This window comes from Camelus ferus, chromosome 31, assembly GCF_009834535.1.
Source record: "Camelus ferus isolate YT-003-E chromosome 31, BCGSAC_Cfer_1.0, whole genome shotgun sequence".
NCBI lineage: Eukaryota > Metazoa > Chordata > Mammalia > Artiodactyla > Camelidae > Camelus > Camelus ferus.
In genome coordinates this window covers 9,200,790-9,222,449 of record NC_045726.1, presented here as the reverse complement: position 1 = coordinate 9,222,449, position 21,660 = coordinate 9,200,790, and the positions used below count along the sequence as shown (strand labels likewise).

The 21,660-nt window shown below is 39.6% G+C and overlaps 1 protein-coding gene and 1 non-coding gene across 4 annotated transcripts in view; one reads left to right on the top strand and one right to left on the bottom strand.

Annotated features, from left to right (window-relative positions):
- Positions 1–20,949, bottom strand: part of KIF13B (kinesin family member 13B) — a 165,768-nt gene extending 144,819 nt beyond the window's left edge. For 2 of the 3 annotated variants that reach the window (XM_032470946.1, XM_032470945.1), the window contains exons 1-2: positions 20,756–20,913; positions 5,242–5,335 (exon numbers count right to left, since the gene is read on the bottom strand). In XM_032470946.1, the coding sequence (XP_032326837.1) occupies positions 5,242–5,335; positions 20,756–20,810 (149 nt within the window). In that variant the 5' untranslated portion in view covers positions 20,811–20,913. Of the gene's footprint in view, positions 1–5,241; positions 5,336–20,755 lie in introns of all 3 variants that reach the window. The other variant, XM_032470947.1, reaches the window with a different exon arrangement.
- TRNAA-AGC lies at positions 16,806–16,877 on the top strand. The gene has a single exon. It is a non-coding gene; the product is annotated as a tRNA-Ala (tRNA).
- Positions 20,950–21,660: the final 711 nt, after the last annotated feature.

The following is a 21,660-nucleotide window of genomic DNA, read 5'->3' as shown; positions in this document are numbered from 1 at the left end:
GAGCTCATGAATTAAGATTAATCCCTAAATTTGGTTCTCATTGTGGTCTGAGGACTCCTGGGCCCCCCAACCCCAGAGCTATTCAGTGGATCTTGAGGTCAGAACTATTTTCATAATACTACTAAGACATATGCCTTTTTCACCCTGTTGGTATTTGCACTGATGGTACAAAAACATTGGTGGATAAAACTACTAGCACCTTTGGCACACTGACACCAAAGTCTGCTAGTTACTGAGAGTCACTGCATTTTTTTTTTTAAATCACCACACACTAACAGCAAAAAAAAGAGAGAGAGAGAGAGAAGAATGTTTATTGTAGGGCCAAAATAGTTACTTTAATAGAACAGCATTTTTATTAGAAACAACTGTCTGTTCCTATGGGAAAGTGCATTCCCATTTCCAAACTCACCTAAATACAACTCTTACAACGCTACTGTTTCTTAACTGTCCATGGGAAATCTCATCTCAATCCCTTTTAAAACAGCTTTTTAACTATCTCCATTTTTTAGCCAGAATGAACAGGAAAGGCCTGTTTGGTAGGTGGGAGAGGAAATGAGGTAAAAGGTAGAAGATAAAACTTAGCCTAAGAAACGAGTTTGCCCTATCATGGTAACAAGCAGGAGCATTAACATTCTGTTATAAGATATAACTTTCTTAAGTTTTAAGATATAATTCAAACAAAATAAGGCTTAAAGATTTACTTAGCTGTTTAAAAGGGGACTGTTCTACATCGTGGTACTATTGTAACTAGTTACAAAAGGGACTTCAAGTGCTCCTAAATGCTAAGAATTACAAACTGAGAATTACACTTATAAAAATCTAGTAAGAATAGACAATGAATTAGTCACTTATTAGCCCAAAATTATGATTTGTAAATGTTACTGAAGATTTGGGAAGCCCCAAGGGCCAATCTAGAAAACTAAATTGATTCAGGGCAAAAAGGTAATTCCAAAGACATTTAATTGTACCAGCAGGATAAGCAGTATGGCACTGCATGAGAAAACAGATCAAATCTATCTGTGTACCCTGCACTATACAGAGAAGGAAAAGACAGAGCTGCTGGGCACAAGTATTTCAGTCACTAGGGTGTTCCAGCAGAGTCTTGTGGAGAAGAAAGAGTCTGTCCTTAATCTTTTCCATAATTGAGAAAATGTCCCTTCGTTTTTATCCTACGTTCACAAGCAATGTTTTGACCTGGTTCCCAAAGTTGGCTGACACTAAGGAGAAGCCAGGATGGCAGAGATCAATGTTTTGTTCACTGTTAATATAAAATCAGGGGCCTATCTCTCTAACAGATGGCATGTTAGTCCCTAGATGCCCCACCAACTTTGGACAAACTAGATAAAATAAAGTTTCTGACTTTGCAAAGCTGAAATTTTTCTAGAACTAGCTAATTTTGTGACAGACATGTATACTCAAGTATTGAATTATTTTGTTTTAAAAATTTTTTATTTCCTTTATGAAGTTATATTATAGCTCACTAAACATACCACAGACTACAACTTAAATACGGGCCATAATAACAATCACAGTAATACTAAAAGTAATAGCTAACCTTTAGGTAAGGTTTGTTGTATACCAGGCACTGTCACTTTACATATTTTAACTCATTTAATCCCCATAACGAGCTGGAGGCAGGTACTATAATAATCTCCACTTTACAGATGAATAAACTGAGGCAGAGCACAATTAAGTAACTTGCTCCACATCACATTAAGTAGTAGAGGTGAGATTCAATCTAGATGTCTGGCTCCAATGTCAGCATTTCTTAATCTCTTGTTTACCATGTACTATGAATTTTCTGAATTTTAAGCCTCTTTTTTTTTTCAAAAGTTTTGGAACTCCATATACATAGCACAGCAAAAATGTTCCACAAATCCCCATAATTAAGCTTTAAGACAAAAATGGTTTACATGTTCATCTAACCATGGCTTCTATTAGCTTTTTATAAGCATAAACACCAAATCATGAAATTTTCAGAAGTTAATGCAAAATTAATCAGAAATATATACAAACCATTGTTTTAATACGTGTATGTTCACTTTCAAAGCATACTAACTTAGGTTGTTAAGTATACATATAAAGTACACAGTTTTAGAGTAACAGAATTGGATACTATTCTAAAAAGAAGGGTAGTGTAGCTTTTAAAGGAAAAATATTAATCTGAGCCTTTCTGATTAGTGATTTAAATGGACTCAAATCACTTTTTTATGCCAATTTCACATCCCTGGCTCTCTAGCTACGAGTAACAGCTCCTAGAAAACCCTAACTTGTTTTATGAATTAATCATTCTACAAACTAGACTGTAATTAACCTTAACTTTAAAAGTTTTTTTTAATTTATGTTTTTAAAAATATTTTAGCATATTATTTAATTATTTTATTTTGGTGAGGGAGAGGTAATTAGGTTTATTTTTAGAGGAGGTGCTGGGGATTTAACCAAGAACCTCCTGCATGCTAAGCATGTGCTCTCCCACTTGAGCTACACCCTCCCCCCTCTTAACCTTAACTTCTAATTTGTGCTTTCCCTCCTATTTTTTTCCTTTTAATGAAATCAACATATACCACTGAACTACTATATCCCAAAATTTCTATTTTCTCTTTTCACCTCCATATTACATTAAAAGAAAAAGTGCTTCTCACGAGGTGGTCTTTTGTCATACTAGTAATGTTCTTGTTTTTTATCTTGGTGCCAGTTATCAGAGTGTGTTCAACTTATGAAAATTCATCAAGCTATATATACATTTCTGTATGTATATTACATACTTCAATAAAGAGTTGGTTTTTTTTTTAAGACACTAGGTTTCTTTACTTCAGCAAAAGCCATTACATACCAACCTTATTGACAGTCGTGATTTTTAAGTTTCTCATCAGACAGTATGCTATGACACTGAACTAATATTCAATTTGTATTTTCAGCACATGTTAAAAAAGAGCCATCCAAGATATTCTATGGAACCAAAAAGTGCTATTTAATTCTTTCACAAATCCCTGAGATTTAAAGATCTCAAAAGGAAAGAAACTTTTTTTTTTAGCTTCTATGTGCTCATTTTCTTCTCAAAAGGTAGGTATGATACAATTGTGGTGGATGGACTGTGTTTTCCAAAGACAGCCACAACACACTTCCCACCCCAAACCCTTTTCTTATGTGACACTAACTTTCCTCCACTCAGAGATGGATGGGTCTGTTTCCTCTTCTTGAAACTGTGCAGAGCTCTGTACCAGCCTCGAGCAAGAAAATGTGAAAGAGTGACGCTGTGTGACTCCCAAGGTTAGGACATAAAAGGCCAATACCACTTCTGCTTGGCTTTCTCACTCTCGGGACGCTTGCCCTGCTACTTTGTGAGGAGGTGTTCTGCCCACAGCCCCAGCGGCATCTCCAGCCAACAGGGAGCATCAACTACCAGACCTGGGTGACCAGCGAGCCTTCTCCTGATGACTCCATCCCCCAGCCTTCAAGTCTTCCTGGAAGGCCCCAGACATCATGGAGCAGAGCAAGCCATCCTTGCTGAGCCCAGTCTGAATTTGACCCACAGAAGCCATGAGATAATAGATGATTATTGTTGTTTTAAGCCACTAAGCTTTTGAGGTAATTTGTTACACAGCAATAGAAAACAGAAACTCTTTACAAATAAGGAACACAGGTAGATAACCATGCCAGAAAGTGGCAAAGCCGGAATCTGGATCCGTCAGTCTGTATATAAAGCCCACATTCTTTCTACCAGAAGGTATTGCCTCCTAGTTTGTTCACAGCTGTCCACATTTCCAAAGAAAGCAACAGTCTTCAGATTGAAAGCTCTAAGGGCAATAAACAGCCCCCAAAAGTAGTATTTTCAACTAATACTCAGGACAGAAGGTCCTTCATTTAGCAGGCTCAAAATCCCAGCACCTTTCCTGACACGTCTGTATCCTTCACACCCTAGTAACAGCATATCCTGGAGATGCTTAAGAAATATCTCTACATCAGTAGCAATAAACCTGAACATTTACAGGACAGTTTACAAAGCACTTTCATGATCACTAATTTGATCTTCAGAAAACACCTCTATGAAACAGGTAAGGCAGGTATTATACAGATAAAGCTCAAAAAAGTTTAAAATAACCAACTATGATAACATAGTTAAGTAGGGATTTGATTTCAGATTTTGACTCCAACTCCAATGCTCTTTTCAATTCCGTTTAACTCAACTCAAAAGAACCTTTATGGAGCGCCTTCCGTGTGTGCTTCCATGTACCACACTGTCTCCACAGGTGTTGTGAAGTGCCCACTTCGTGCGCAGCACCATGGTGGGCACCCTCCTCTAACTTGTGCTCTCCACTTCCAGGATCTGATCCCTACAAAAAGCCAGTCTTTCCCCACCCTGACCCACTGTCTACACAGCAATCTGACAACTCTCCCTAATCCACCTCCTTAATCACAATAATTCAAAAACTGTCAAAGATGCCATCTTACCTATAAAAATACAGGCCAAATCTCCTCATCTGCTCTTTAGGCCTTCTAGAATCTGACCCCAGCTTATCTGATTAAATTAATTTTCCTGCACTTACTGAGAAAAACCAAATTAACCTCTTCCTTCCTCCCCACGATCACTTTCCTCACACCTTCTTGCCCTCCCTTTTGTTCATACTATCACCCAAATCCACAAATGATGCTCAAATATTTATCCTCAGCCCAACAGAGTCCCTTCCCTCCAAGACCTTAAAATCTACTCTGGAGTTACAATTAAAAATCCAAAACAATACATAATAATTAAATTAGGTCGTAGACATTATAGCTTACAGGGACTAAAAGGAGAGGGATCCCTGAGGGCTGCAAGAATGCCTACTGGGAAGAAAGTAGCACTGGAAATGGGCTCTGACTGACAGGCAGGATGCAAACTGGCAGAAGTAAAAACAACCCATGCAGAGGAATGACCCAAAAGCCTTCCCTTCTTACCGACTTCTTCCCATTTACATCCAACCTAATCCTCCGGCCAGTACCATCTCCCTCAAGAAGCCTTCCTCAATTACCTCACAATCTAACTTAAGCTCTCTTCTCTGAGCTTCTAATACCATTCCTGCCTACAACACTCATTCCGGCACTTAGTCATTCCATATCATAGACCTCGTATTGCTGCCAAGTGGAAGAGAGATCTCTACACACCAAGCATTCAATGTTTGTTCAATTGAACTCAGTTCAGCAGCCATTGCTGCTTTCAGTCATTTAAAAACCCACTGATCGTAACACTGGTTCTTAACTTACCGGGCGTCTCCTTTGGAAAGATTAGTATTTACAGGATTAAGAATAACCTTGTTTGCATCTACATCCACCACACATTTGGTATGCAAGTCAATTTCTGCAGATAAAAAAAGAGAAAAAAAGTCATTTTTAAAGTAATCTATGTTAGAAAAAACATCTGACACACACAAAAATAAATAAATCCAACAATCTTTCATGATAAAAACACTGCAACTAGAAATAGAAGGGAACTTCCCCAATCTGAAAAAGGGCATTTAAAAACCTGCAGCTAACGTCCCATTTAATGGTAAAAAACCAAACAGCTTACCCTCTAACACCAGAAATAAAAGAGGGTATAGCTCAGTGGTACAGTGCATGCCTAGCATGCATGAGGTCCAGTTTAGATGACTAAACAAGCAAATCAATCAGTAAACTGATTACCTCCCCCGTTTAGTCATCTGCTTTTCTAATTCTCCAGAAAATTAGTAATTTTTTTCAATTACCTCCCCCCACCAAAAAAATTAATAAAATAAAAATTAAAAAAAAAGAATTTCACATGTTAAGGAAAAAAAAAGAAATAAGACAAGGATGTCTACTACTGCAACTTCTGTTCAATGCTGATCATACTAGAATTTCTGGCCAGGGCAGTTAGGCAAGAAAAACTAACAAAAGACACCCAGAGTGGAAAGAAAAAAGTAAAACTACCTTTATTTGTGCATGATATGATCTTGTATAAAGAAAATCCTAAAGAACCCACTAAAAACTACCAGAATAAACAAGTTCTTCAAAGTTGTAGGACAATATACAAAAATCAGTTGTGTTTCTATACACCAACAAATGAAAAATCCAGAGACAAAGAAAATTTTATTTATAGTAACATCAAAAAGATTTAAATACTTAAGTACAGATGTAAAAAAACTGCAAAACATGTACACTGATAATTCTAAAGTATTGTTAAAAGAAATTAAAGACTTAAACAAATGGAAAGATAACTTAAGTTCATGAACCGAAAGACTTAATACTGTTAAGACAGCAACAATATTCCCCAAATCAGTCTACAAGATTCAAGGCAATCTCTATCAAAATTCTAGCTGACTTTTTTTCCCCAAAAACTAACAAGCTGATCCTGAAATCTATATGGAAATGCATGAGACCCAGAATAGCCAAAAAATCTTGAATTATGAAGACAACATCCGTCAACCTCAAACTTATTACAAAACCGCAGTAATTGTGGTACTAACATAAGGAGAGAAAAACAGACAAATATATCAGTGGAACAGAGTCCAGAATTATACTGTCATATTGATGGCCAAATGATTCTGACAACAGTACCAAGACAATCCAAGGGGGAAGTACAGCCTTTTCAACAAATGTGCTGGGGCAACCTCACGAAAATGAAAAACCCTTGTGCTTCAAAGGACACCATCAAGAGAGTAAAAAGACAACCCATAGAATTGAGAAAATATTTGTGAATTGGATATATGATCCAATAAGAGAACTGCATCAGAAAATAAAATTTTTACAACTCAATAATAAAAAACAAATAATCCAAATTTACAATGGGCAAGGGACCTGAAAAGACAGCTCTCCAAAAAAAGATACAATAATGGCCAGTGAGCAGAAGAAAAGATGCTTAACATCACTAGACACTGAGGAAATGCAAATCAAAACCACAGTGAGATAACACTCCACACCCACTAGCATAACTATAACCAAAAAGACAGATAAGTTAAGCTAATATTGTAAGTCAATTATATTTCAGTTTAAAAAAAGAAAATAAGAAGAATGTAAATTGGATCATGTCAAAAACAAACAAACAAAAAACCCAGATATGTAAGTATAGGCAAGGACACGGACAAATTGGAACCTTCATACATTACCAGTGGGAATGTAAAATGGTGGTCACTTTGGAAAACAGTCTGGCAGTTTCTCAGCGGTTAAACATAGTTAGCATATGACCCAGCAATTCCCACATCTAGATATACACCCAAGAGAAACCTATGTCCACACAAAATTCTGTATGTGAGTAGCAGTATCATTTGGCTATTCACAATAGCTTAAAAATGGAAACAACCCAAATATCCATTAACTAAGGAATGGATAAATGTGGTATATCCATAAAAGAGAACACTATTTGGCAATTAAAAGGAATAAGGTACGGATATGTATTACAACATAGATCAAACTTGTGTTAAGTGGAAGAAGCCAGTCACAAAGGACCACACATCGTATGATTTCACTTATTTCAAATGTTCAGAACAGGCAAACAGAGACAAAGTAGATTAGTTACTGCCTAGGGCTCAGGAGTGACTGCTAGTGGAAATGGGTTTCTGTTGGGGGTGAGGAAGATGTGCTAACGCTGACTGTGCTGATAGCTTTCACAACTGCAGGAGCACAATAAAAACCACTAAACTGGCTGAATTATATGATATGTGAACTGTATCTCAATAAAGCTTTTTTTTTTTTAAGTATAGGCCACATCATGTTTATGTTCTCATATTTTTATATTCTTATAACTTTCTGACCCCAAGTATGAAACTTTGCCTTATCTCCACTACCCAAAGAAATGCTCTAAGGAAAGGACCTGCGCTACACTGGAGTCATTTTGCATTTCCCTAAAAGCCTTGGCCAAATGTCAATGTCAAACTCATTATAACTTCACAGAATTTCTACTGTCAGGAAAGATGATTTCTTTTTTTGTTCACTTGCTTTAACTTATTTAACTGAGACAAATATAAAACAAAAACTCCCTTCCCTGTGCCTGCCACAACTCAACTTTTCTCATATCAGTTATTCTACATTTGTCCTCAAAGATATAATCTAAAAGTACGAAAAAATGTAGTGGTCTTTCTCTTAGCCAATCTACTTTTCAGGCAAAGAGAAGTGAAAGGAAAACATTAGAGCTATGTTTTACCCAGGCGTGGAATACTAACCCCCAAAAGGCATATGTTTCACTGTGGTCAACTAGTATTAAAGTCTATTTCTAATGCTTTGTGTTTAAATCCACTCTAGATTATCACAGAAATGCTGCAAGAAGCCCTCAGCCACCATGCAAACACTTTTCACACATGCAGTTTTACTTCTTCCTTTCCTCCAGCCCAGAGCTCAAGAAAGTTTGCAATCATCGTACTCTGTTACCACCACTCCTTAATGGTCTCCAACCATATCATATTGGCTAGCCCCGTACAGTCAGATCTATGCTATACACAAATGCTTTATCAAGTCTCCGGAAATTGTGCTGTGACTCAATCTACTACCTCACCACCCACCACAAAGTTAGTTATTAGTTTCTTGCAAGAACATTTGTTCTGAGCAAAGGAGCTGCATGTGTAGTTGTGTATGCAGAAGTATGCATCTAGAATGCATGCCTGAAAATCCCTCAATCAAATACTCCCCCCACCCTCACTAGTGTTTTGCCTTCACTGCAGATGATCTTGAATTGACAAAGGATCCAAACATTTTCCTTCAATATTTGTAGGCTTTTTACCCATCCTCTTCACAACGCCCCTTTCCTCCCCCTCATGACTTATTAGATACAACTAATAATCTGGAAGCCTTAAATGGCATAATTAAAGAACCAATCCTGGAAAATCTAAAATTCAAAGAATCACATAATAACTAATACATCCAACCTAAACTCATTTCGGCCTAAAGAGTGCAACATTTACAAATGTCCCTACATTTAACACCCACTGGAGATGGCCTTTAAAATATAAACAACAATCTTCACTCCTTTAGTAGTTCAGTTTTTATTATCAAATAAAATTCCCACCCTGACTCTGTTAAGAGAAGGCTTTTCACAAGACTGTTTAGAGTATGGGTGGAATATCTAGTAACACACACCTAAGCAAACAAAAGCAGTGAGATTTAGAGAGTCTAAGGATCAGATATATGAAAAACATTTTAATATCAAATGCCATGGCTAGTGCACCATCAAATGTTACTAATGGTTGAATTAAATCATACTGCTGCAGGATTCTAAATATGACACTTTCTCCGTGGAAAACTTCTTGCTCTATACTGCTTAGAAAGCAAAGCTGTGATTAAGTAGCAACACCAAATTTAGGCTTTAAATTTAAGCTGAACTAAAAAAAAGAAAAGAAAAGAAAAAAATTTTAACACCTAACAAAAATCCAAAACATAAACATCTTCCTCTTAGTTTGGAAAACCTGGATTAAAAAAGATAAAGACCTAGCTACTATGCACTTCCTTTGCAAAAATAGCATTAAAGCACATCCATGTTTATAGCAGCATTATTCACAACAGCCAAAAGGTGGAAGCAACCCAACTTTCCATCAATGGATGAACGGATAAACAGAATGCGGTATATGTATTTCAATGGAAGCTTATTCAACCTTAAAAAGGAATGAAATTCTGCTAAAACATGGATGAACCTTGAAGACATGATGCTAAGTGAAATATACCAGTCACAAAGGACAAGTTTTGTAGGATTCCACTTACATGAGACACCAGGAGTAGTTAAATTCATAGAGATAGAAAGTATGATTGTGGTTGCCAGGGGCTGGGCTGAAGGGACAACAGGGAGTTAGTATTTCATGGGTATGAAGTTTCTGTTTTGCAACATCAAAAAGTTCTAGAGATGGATGGTGGTGATGGTTGCACAATAATGTGAATGTACTTCATACCACTGAACTGTACACTAAAAACTAGTTTAAGATGGTAAATTTTATGTTATATATATCTGACCACAATTTAAAAAAAGCACTGAATACTCATTACTATAATAAGTAACACACGGACAACAGTTTATTCCCAGGGAAGCCTAAAATAATGAGATTGGGATTTAATTAGTACTATGTTTGAAAAGCAATAATAATAATAAAAAAAAAACCCGAGAGTAATCTTAGAGTCAAGTAGTACTATAAGTTTGTGTCATGACTAATCAAGCTTTATAGTACTCAAAACCACGAATGCTACGATGTACCTGTGAGTCTTGGGAAAAAAAGAAATTTACTCCTTTAACATTAAAGATCCCAAATTATTTCTGAAACAGGATCCTTTTCTAGGTCAAGTCCCTCATTATGAATAAAATATCAACAGTCGACAATCCAGCTTATTCAGCCAGCATATTAGTCACCTTGTAAAAGTGAACAATAACTTGAAACAAGTCTTTCTTCAATGCATAAATCAGCTATGGCTCGTTCTCCAATGACATCATAGTAAAAGATGGGCAGGGCCTGGGAGACTCCCTTCACATAACTCATGTTCCATCTGGGGAAATGCATCGTTCTCAGTGTGGACAAATTAAGAGTTGCCCATTTAGTCATCTGCTTTTCTAATTCTCCAGAAAACTGATAATTATTTTCAAACCAAATCTACTACTCAGAAATATAAATGAATCTCCCTTTACCCATCAACCACGTTCCTAAAAAGCTAACTATAACTTACTGTTAAATTCATGCAGGTCCAGTTTTAAAAGGATAGTAAATTATTTGTAAGATTCACATTTTAATTAAATTACAAATGTTGAAATACAAAAATAAATATATATATGTATATGCAAGACTAGGATATTGTACTGTACACCAGAAATTGACAAATTGTAATTGACTGCACTTCAATAAAAAAAATAATAAAATATGAAATTGCAAATTTTGCAAGGTATATATGGGTCTATTTTCAACTAATTTGTGTCACATGCCTAATAGTTTTTACATGGCTATATACGCTCCTACAAATAAAATATTCATCACTAATATTTCATGTATGAAGCACTTGTTTTCCCCATTGGAATGTAATATTCTTAGTTGCAGAATGGGGAGTGTGACTTCTACTTCCTTACCATACTTAGAATCATGGTATCATATAGGACCCCCCTGAGGCCCACTGACCCAAGGAGAAAAAAAATTGTGATGTCACATAAGTAAAAAGAAAATTGGCTGTTTGCTTTCTAGTAAGAGATATATAAAACATCCTAATCACTCAATTTTCATGTTTTTACCATTGAACATGATAATCTGTTCAATAGACAAAAGATAAAATATAACTGAGCTCTAAAACGGTTCAAGAAAAACTGAAAGAATGAAGACGATCCAAGACAGGACTCCTGGTAAGGGGAAGAGCAATTACAGTATGAAAATAGTTAAAATAATCTTATGTGATCCAAAACATAAAATGTGCACCTTCAAGAAACAAATCAACTTCAGAGTGCTAGGAAGTAGGTATTTACAAACTTATAAGGCAAAACAATCTTAAAAAAGAACAAAGTAGAAAGACTACACTCATCATTTTCAAACTTACTACAAAGCTACAGGAATCAAGACAGTGTGGTACTAACCGAAGGATAAGTGTAAAAATCAGTGGATTATGATTAAGAGTCCAGAAATATACTGTCACACTTATGGTCAACTGAGCTTTAACAAGGATGCCAGGACAATCCAATGGGGAAAGTATAGTCTTCAACAAATGATGCTGGGACAACTGGGTATCCACATGCAAGAGAATGAAGTTGGATCTCTATCTCCTACCACATTCAAAAATCAACCCCAAGTGGATCAAAGACCTAAATGTAAAAGCTAAGACTATAAAACTCTTACAGGAAAACACAGGCATTAAATGCACATGACCTTGGGTTAGCAATGGTTTCCTAGATATCAAATCAAAAGCACAAGCAAGGTTAAAAAAAAAAGATAAATTGGACCACATCAAAATGAAAATTTTTTGTGCTTCAAAGGACACCGTAAGAGAATGAAAAGGCAACCCACAAATTCAGGAAAATATTTGCAAATCATGTATCTGATAAGGGACTGGATCCAGAATTATATACAGAATTCTTTACAAGTAAATCATAAGATGACCCAATTTTAAAAATAAGGATAGGGTTTGAATATCTCTCAAAAGATACACAAACAGGCAGCAAGCACATGAAAAGATGATCAACATCATTAGACACCGGGGACACACAAATCAAATCCATAATAAGATACCACTTCACACCCACTAGGATGGCAATGATCAAAAAGAAGGACAATGAGAGTGTGGGGGAGGACACTGGAACCCTCACACACTGATGGTAAAAATGCTGCAGTAACTCTGGAAAACAATTTAGCAGTTCCTCAAATGTCAGAGTTACTATATGATCCAGCAATTCCACTCCTACATATACACATACCTAAGAGAAATGAAAATACACATCCCCACAGTAACTTTTACACAAATTTTCATTATTCATTAACAGCCAAAAAATGGAAGCAAGCCAAACGCCCATCAACTGATGACTGGGCATATAAAACGCATATACGTATCGCAGAATATTATTCAGCTTAAAAAGGAATGAAGTATTAATTCATGCTATAACCATGATAAACCCTGAATACATTACAAGTGAAAACAGTCGGATACCAAAGTCCATATGTTATATGATTCCATTTATATGAAATGTCCAGAGCAGGCAAATCCATAGAGACAAGTAGATCAGGGGCGGCTGGGGGAGGAGGGCATGGCAGGGGGTTGTGGGACTAGGGGTGGATGAGAGTGACTGCTAATGGGAGAGAGGCTGTCTTTGGGATGATAAAAATGTTCTGGAATAGGATAGTGGTGATGCCTGCACAACTCTGCAAACACACTAAAAGCCAGTGAATTATTTGCTTTTGATATGTGAATTACATTTCAAAAACAACTTAGAAGGAATGGCCCTACTGCCCTCAGTACATATAAAATACAGTTAAAGTCCTTCAACCAGACTTCTAAATACTCACTACTCTGAAGATTCCAGCCAACCCAGTTCTTCCAATTCTCAATAGCCTCACATTCTACCTCATCAAGAAAATTAAGCACTCCAGGTCTTCCCCTGCATATAATTATCCTCTTCCCCCCATATTTCAAAAAATTCCCACTCTTACTGGCTTTTTCTGTCTATAACAAGGCTCAAACATATCCCAGACTTAGGAACAGGCCTTTCTCCTCCCAACCCCACCTCTAGAGACCACTCTTCACCCTTCCCTTCCACATGAGGCTTCCTGAGGGAACACTCCGTATACTCACCGCCTCCGCGTCGGCACACCCCCCAATTTCTCAGGCCACCACCAACACACCAACACCAATCCGTTCAGTCGAAATTATTCTTCTGAAAATTACCACTGACCACCAAGATGCCAAATCCAATGAGCACAATTCAGTGTCATCACACATGCCACTCCTGTGATCCTGACTACTGACTGTCCATTCGGTAACATTTTTCGCCTTGGGCCCCCCCATTACTTTAACCTGCTCCTCCTTATGTCTCTCTTCCTGGCCTCTGTGACCTGCTCCTTCACGTATGCCTTAATTTGGTATTCTAACTCTTTTAATTTTTAATTTTTTGGGGGGGAGGGCAGGGAGGATAAGGCAATTAGGTTTACTCCTTTATCTTTAGAAGAGGTACTGGGGATTGAACCCAGGACCCATGCATGCTAAGCATGCTCTCTACCACTTGAGCTGTACCCTCCCCTCATCTTCTAAATATAGTAATGACTCTCAAATCTACACATATCTCCAGTCCCTTGGTCTCAGACTCATGTACAACAGTTTTCTGGATCCATCCACTTGGCTGCACTTTACAACCTGAAACTCAGTCTGTTGAGTTTCTTGCAGGCGTGCACTGTATCTCTGCACAGCTGAGGTGTAGTGCGCGGCATATGATAAGCACTAAATAACTGTTAAAGTCCAAGAACAGAGCTTTTAAGTCCCACACCTCCACCCTAAAACCTGCTTCCCCCACATTTCTGATCTCAGTTAATGACACCAGCATTCCTTCACTTAGTCATCTAAACCAGAAGCTTTGCAGTCTCCCTGTATCTCCTAAATTTCAGTTGCTTTCATACCACCTCGACCCATTCTTGCTGGGGGTATCGAGAATGCAAGGCCATCAATGCTCTCTACCCCGCCCACCTCTCAGGAATGTGTTCGCAGCCAGCAATCTTCAGGCTGGCTTACCCCTTAAAAGCGATGAACTCCCCAAGCCCAGTGTTCCTCGGATGCGACACAAACCCACTGCTTGCACAGCATCCATCTGGACTCTTCCATGTCACCCCTGCGAGATCTGCAGGCAAGGGGAACTGCTCTCCCTACTTGCTGTGCCAAGTCCTCTGACCCTAGAGTCTTGTGTCTTCCACCAGCATCCATGAAACATAACAAGCTAACTTATTAGCCTGTGAGCAGGATAAAGACACACAGATTAATTTATCTTTCTAAAGCATCACATTAACAGTACCACTGCTCTATTCAAAAACCTATACGTTTGCAACATGATGGACCCTGAGGGTCTTATGCTAAGTGAAGTATATCAGAGAAAGACAAATATTGTACGATTTCACTTGTATGTGGAATATCTATTTTTTAAAAATGAATAAACAAAAAACAAAACAAAACTCAGACACAGAGAACAGAATGGTTATTACAGAGGGGAAGGGGGTTGGGGGTGGGCAAAATGGGTGAAAGGGGTTAACTGGTGACAGATGGTAAGGTGACTTACTGTGATCACTTTAGTGTTATGTTGTACATCTGAAACTAATGTTACATAACAATTTTATCTTTAAAAAAAAAAAACCCTCTAGTCATGGTACTCCTTAAAGCTTGTCTGAGACCCTCCTGAACCTGCCTGTACTCAACCTCTAACTTCGTATCCCTCTGCTCCCCACAAAGCTCCCCACTTCAGTAAGGCCACCTTCCGTCACTCTTCTCACCCCTCATGCACTGTGCTCTTCCGCTTTTCCAGGAAAGCACAGATTTTCAGGGCTGGGGCTCTGGAGTTGAACTGTCTAGGTTCCGATCCCTAGTTTCGCCATTTGAAAGTTTTGTGATTTGGAACAAGTTGCTAATTAAGCTTGTTCAAGTTCCCCTTTTTCCTTCTGTGAAATGGAGTCATGGTATAAATTCTTCCTAGCACTTTCGTGAGGATTAACAGAAATAATCTAGTTCAGTGCTTGGGACCATGTCAGCCCATGGTAACCTCTTGATAACTGCTAATTATACATACAGGTCTCCTTCCTGCTGTCTGAATTTTTACAGTTAACTTCCTCACTGTTCTTGCAAATGTCTTGCTAATTCCTACAACCAGATTTTGCTAATTCCAACAAATCATGTTGTCATGTATAAAAAGTAATGAACCCTGTAGCTAACAGAAAGCTCTCAAAAAGCAGCTATTTTTTTTCCTTCAATCAAGATGTGTTAAATTGAATGGGCTAATTCAGGAATACCAACTTCTAAAACTATCTACAGTTTCTGAGTTAAAGCCCAGTGCCAATTAAGTCATGGACTTTGTCCTACATACCAGCTAGTTTCACACTTCCCTCCACCAAGGTTTTTTAAGAACACGCTCTACCAAACACAAGGGGAAGCCCACCAGCAAGCACAGAGATCAGTAAGAAATCCATCTCCACTCAGTAAGCAGCTCAATTCATCTGCTGAATGAATACTGGTTTCCTTCATCTTCAGAACTTAAAGAAGGAAAACGCTGACACTAGGCATTGTTTTACGGAGGTGAGGGGCTAAAAGTGAATGCCGATTCAAACAAATTTTGATTTGATTTGATAAATGTGTACTTTCTTCTCCAAAAGCCTCTGGCCCTGTGTGTATAAACCCCATTCTCAGTCACTGAGTTGACAGCAGACACAAAAGAATGTTGTGATACATGTGTCTCATTCTCCATTAGCATATCAAGCAGATGCAAATGAAACAAGCATCTTCTGTTTCAGAAAATATGCCAGAAATTTCCATCCATGGTCCTCCCTAATTCCAACACTAGGTGTCTCTCTGAGAAGGCTTAAGAAGCATGAGAGGTCTCAGGGTCAAAAACACCTGGTTTCAAACAGATTCTCCAGCCTCTGGATTTCCCAAGGACACCTGTTTCCTCACTGACGGCCGGAGTCTTCTAATCTTCCTCCTACCTCCACCCAGTTTTAACCTGTCTCCTTACCCTTCCTATTCACGTGGCTTCATTTTCACCACACGCTCTTCAATGTGGCTCAGCAATGACCTGAATCAGTCACCTACCCAGGCTGTCAGTCTTGCCCGGGGATCTGGCGATCTTTCCCCATCAGGCTCATGTCTGAAACCCACACGAGGTTCTAAAAAGCTAAACAGGACCCATGGAGCAGCCACCCTAAAGCTAGACAGCTGAGCCTAGCTAGCTGTCAGGGCTCCCTGCAACTTCACCTGATCTTTCTAATCTCATCCTTCTCTAGTCAACCTCCCAGAACCCTCCCTACTGGCAGGCTTATCTTGTCTCTGCTGCCTAAACCTGCCTGGCTCATTCCTGCCTCCAAGCCTTGGCTCTCAGACCATACCTCCTCAAAGAACCAATTTCCCCCACACCCCTCCCACGGGGTACCCATTCCAATCCTAAGCTTCCTCCCCTCCAAGTAGAACCAAAGTTCTCCCTTCACAGTGAAGCCTTCCCTAATCACCAGCCTGAGAAGTGATCCTTCACTCCTTTAAATTCCTCTGTCACCCTACCACTCACTTGGCACTTTTAATAACCAGCAATCTGACATAGGTGTTTACCTTTTAATCAGATCTTTTCACATGACAGTCATTTCCTCATAAGCATACCATAAAGCATACTTAAAAAAAAAAACAAAACTAGAGGTGGGGGTATAGCTCAGTGGTAGAGTACATGCTTAGCATGCATGGGGTCCTGGGTTCAATCCCCAGTACCTCCAGTAAATAAATAAACAAACCTAATTACTCCCTGCTCCAAAAAAGTAGAAATTTTAAAAAAAATTGTTTTAACTGAATGCTACCATACTAGGCAACACTAGGAGAAAATTTTTAGGAAATAAAATTCCCCCAACAAGAACAATCAATCTCATTTTCTGTTTCTTTCTAGCCCTTGCCCATTCCTGTTTACATTTTTACATAGAAATAATCACAACACTAGATTCAATCACATAGCTACCATACTATTTTATACTGTTTTTTCTCCTAACATAAAAGTCGTCCTTGTTAAATGGTTTTGACTTAAGCCCTGACTTCTATTATTGTAATTTCACTGTACTGGTTATTGTTCGTGACTTTCACTGCATCAAGTATGGAAAGAAATGCAAAGCAAACCCTTGAGAAATACCTGTTAAAATAAGTTTATTGTCCAAGCTTCCTAACACCTGAAATAACCCATTTCACTGTTTTGCTCTCTAGCTAAATGTCTAATGTGATTTCTGGTTTCATCACTTTAGGCTAGGTAGACAGCAAAGCATATTTTCCAAACACTTTTTACATAGATTTATTTGCTTCGATAGTTAACCTTATACATATTTAAATTAGGGAAGCCCCAGGTGAAAAGGCAATCAGATCCGGGACTATCTAACATAAGACAGACACCTGGCAGGCACTCAATAAGCATTAAATATTTTTAAGCCGCTGAAAGTTATAAAACATCAAATTCCTGAATAGGAGTGTATCACTGATCTAACTAGTGCCATCAATTATGATTGTGAAACTTTCGGCTCATTTAATAATTAGATTGGTTAATAATGTATGAACGGGTGTTCCTTACAGTACACAGAACACAGCCAGGTTACCTGATGAGCAGAACAAGTCTGAAAGATGACGTGAAAAGACAAATAGAACTTCCAGATCTCATGACAAAATAAGCTTAACCCCTTCTACTTCAGCTGTTTAAGTCTGTATTTTAGATGAAGAAAGGCCAAAAAAGGTGTAATATTACAACTATGTACAATTACATATGCATGTGAATACAAACTGGAATGAAAATAAGAAAATAAGTGTGAATGATAAGATGGATGAATGTCAGAGACTTTTTCCTTTTTATTTTTTGTTTTGTTAGTATAATGTTAGAATGTATAAGAAAAATATTCCTGACAAAAGCACATTCATCAGTCATTACAATTCTTGCTACTACTGAACTAGGGCCTAATGCTTAATGTTCAAATAACGAAGTTTCCCAAACCCACAAATAATTTAGCAAAAAAGACTGAAACACTCTTACTTCCATGATAAATGTTAAATAATAAACCAACTGTCTACCTTAACACCTAAGCACAGTCAGAAACTCAGCAGTACATTAGGAGCTTCTTGCAAATTGCAGACTTTCCTCAAAAAGTAGCTAATATGATTCCAAATATCAGTCTATAGAGTAAAACTACATCATCCCCAAAACCCATTCTCATCTCATTTTCATTAGTGATGAATGATTTCTGAGGTTGCTTCCTGCACTAACCTGCTAAGAGAGAAATTCTGACAAAATTCACTATTCAGCATAATTATATACCATTACTCAATACATTAATTTTCCCAGAAGTAATAATTGGCCAAAGTATTAACTTTTTTCCAAAATGACTGGAAGGAATATGGCTGTGTTTTAGACTTTTTAAGTAAACTCTATTTAGCAGTTTAAAAACCACTGGCTTTAGAATTCCACTACATCGTATTCCACAATAACCTCTAGATTTATGTAAATAACTACTTTAGAACAAAACAGAAATAGAACTAATTTTAATTATCTGTAGTGACCATGGAAAAAAAAGTCCACGTGCACTCAAGAAATATAAGGCTAAGTAAGAGATGGCACTAAATAAATGAGGAGGCAGTTTACCACAAATAATGCACTTATATTTATAGGGTAATGGATCCATGCTTAAACCTTAATTTTAAAATGAGTTCAGCCAAAGGAACAGCCATCATCTACTCCATAGCTAAAAAGATTTTTCTATGCATCCCTTGAAACTCTGATACTGACAATTACTAGAATTTAATCAATGATAATTTATAAGTAAAAGTACTTCCCCTGGAAAGCTGAAACTCAAGGTGGAGGGGGAGGTGAAGGATTTTAATTATTTGAGATTGGCTTTTGGTGGTGGCTGATTAGCTGCCTCTTTTTAGCACTGACATTTCCAAGTTTTTTGTGAATAGGAAATTTTTTTTTTGATGTGCTGAGATCATCCGTTCAGAATCAAATCCCAGATCAGTTGTGTCTTCTGTGGCTTGGTGTTATGTTTTGTTTTTAATTACTGTGATGGTAATAAATTTGAGGTGAATTTAAATAAAGCTGCCTGAACACCTTAAGACCAGAAGCTTTGGAAAACCTTCAGAGTTCATCTAGGTTCTTTCATTTTGTCAGAGCATGGAATTAGTGAGGCAAAGATTGAAGACCCAAAACGTGCACTAGTTGAGAACTTAAAGTAATTACGTTCTTAGCGAAATTTCTTCTGTCATCTGACAGCCTTAAGCCGACCTAGCAGGGACAGGAGGAATCATCAACTCAAAAAAAAAAAAAAAACCTTTCAAGAGAACAAACCAACAAAGCACATGTCAACCTGTTGATCTGCGTATCTCAATATATACAAAAGACAGCAAAGAAAACTGGAAAACAGCTCAACTTCTACACAGACTTAAGACAACACTTGATTATGAACAAAGAAGTTGCAAAAACGACTTAGAAAATAATTCTGGTACTTACACGAATGATTCGGATTAGTTACAGCCTTGTCAATTGAAAAGTCATTTCCTGGGACCATAATGATTCCAACAGTACCACTTGGTATAAGAGTTTACAGTATCTCATTTAAAGTAACTTGCCCAGTCACGCAGCTAGTTACGTATTACAGCCAAGGCCTGGCCCACCTCCTCTTCTAACTTCGAGTAGGGGTTTTCTCTATTCCATCTGACTGTCTAAAGAGGATTTAAAATGTACTCGGTTTATCTTTCTCTACCCTCCCTGCAGAATTGAGAATGTCTGAAAGATACAATTTCACAAGAATCTTGGCACCTAAACTATTTATTGTTGAGAGATGACGAATATGACTTCAAGCAAAAACAAAACTTTCTCAACAGTCAAAAAAAGCGGGGGGCGGGGGTCTCCTCTACCCAAGTTCAACCAAAGTAAGGAGGGGCGGGAAATCTCTACCCACGTTCAATCAAAGTATTTGCAACTCTTTATGGCTGTGCGGGTTAAAGGAACATAAAGTGAAAATCCAAGAGGAAGGACTTTTGCACTTGAGCGTTTTCTCAGGAGGAAACCAAATTCCCTGCCCTTCTTCCTGCCGCCGCGGGCCACAAGGGTGCAGGGCTGGGGCGCCTGGGCCACCGACATGGGGCCTCGGGGTCCCTGGCTGTCCCGGCCAAGCGGGGGGTGGGGGTGAGGACCCCAGGGGCGGGGGCCGCTCTGACAGCTGGCGGGCCGAGAGCGGGGACGCCGCAGGCGCGGGACGAGGGCCGAGTAGGAGGAGGGGGAAGCGAGCCGGGGGAGCGGGACGCGGTCGCCCTCCTGGAAGGGCAGGGAGACGAGAGGGCGAAAGGGCGGCGGGGCGGGCGCGCCGGCGGAAGGGGCAGCGGCCCGGGACGTGGGGCCCGCGGCGGCGCGGGACGCTGTGCGGGCGAGGGGAGGGGCGTCCCGCGCAGGCGGGGCGGGCGCGGGGAACCAGGTTTCGGGGTGCGTGGGCCGCTCCCCCCTGCCCGGACGCGGACTCCAGGGGCGGGGCCGGCCGGACCCCACACGGCGGCGGCGGCGGCGGCGAGGGGAAGGGCGCGCCAGGCACCTGCCGCCTGAGCCGCGGCGGCCCCAGGCGGGCTCGGCGCTCACCTCTTCGGTTCATGGGCCGGATCCGGACGGCCACTTTCACTTTGGAGTCCCCCATCCTGCCGTTGCCGAGGCCCTCGCTCGGCTTCCGTCTGCCGCGGCCACCGGGCAACTCTTCGGGGCTGACCGGGCGGGAGGGGGCTGCGGGCGAGAGGGGCGGGCCCGGGGGCGGGCCCGGGGAGGGGCGGGGCTGGCCACGGGGCTCGGAGTGCGCCCCGCTGCATGACGGGACTTAGAGTTCCCGAAGGGGGCCGTGGGCGGGGCGGCAGAGCTCGGGTCGGGCTTCCCCGGCTGGAGCCCCTGAGTGCCGCTCTGCTTCTGCACCCCTCTTACCCTCGCAGTTAGTTATCGCTGAGACGCAAGCTGTCGTTGAGCCTCACCTGGAAACAAACAGTTGACTAGGTAGCATTGGAGACCTTGCGACCTCTCCAGACCCATTTCCTGCCCATCTTAGTGTTTGATCCCTGGCTCAAATTATTTCCTCTGCCTGGATTGCCCTCCCGGCCTTTTTTGCTGAACTCATCCTTCAAGATAAGTCAAAAGTTAACCTCTTCTGGAAGTCTTCACAAGTCCACAGGTTACCCTGTACCAACCTACCCCCTCCCCTCTTCTAGTCAAGACCTTGGGCTCTGGCATCATTTTGGGTTCAAATTCGCCCTCGGCACTTTCCAACTGTGTGACCAAGGCAAGTGACTTGACCACTCTGTGCTTCTCTTTTCATATGTAAAATGAAGACAATAAGAATGCCTACTTTATAGGATTGTTGTAAGGTTTAATGAGTTAATATAAGTAAAGGTCTTAAAAACTCCCTGGCACATAAGAAGTGCTCAGTAAAGTTACTGTTTTGCTCTGTTACAGCACTTATGCTGCAACTATTTGTCTCTCCTACCACAGATTCTTTAAGCCAC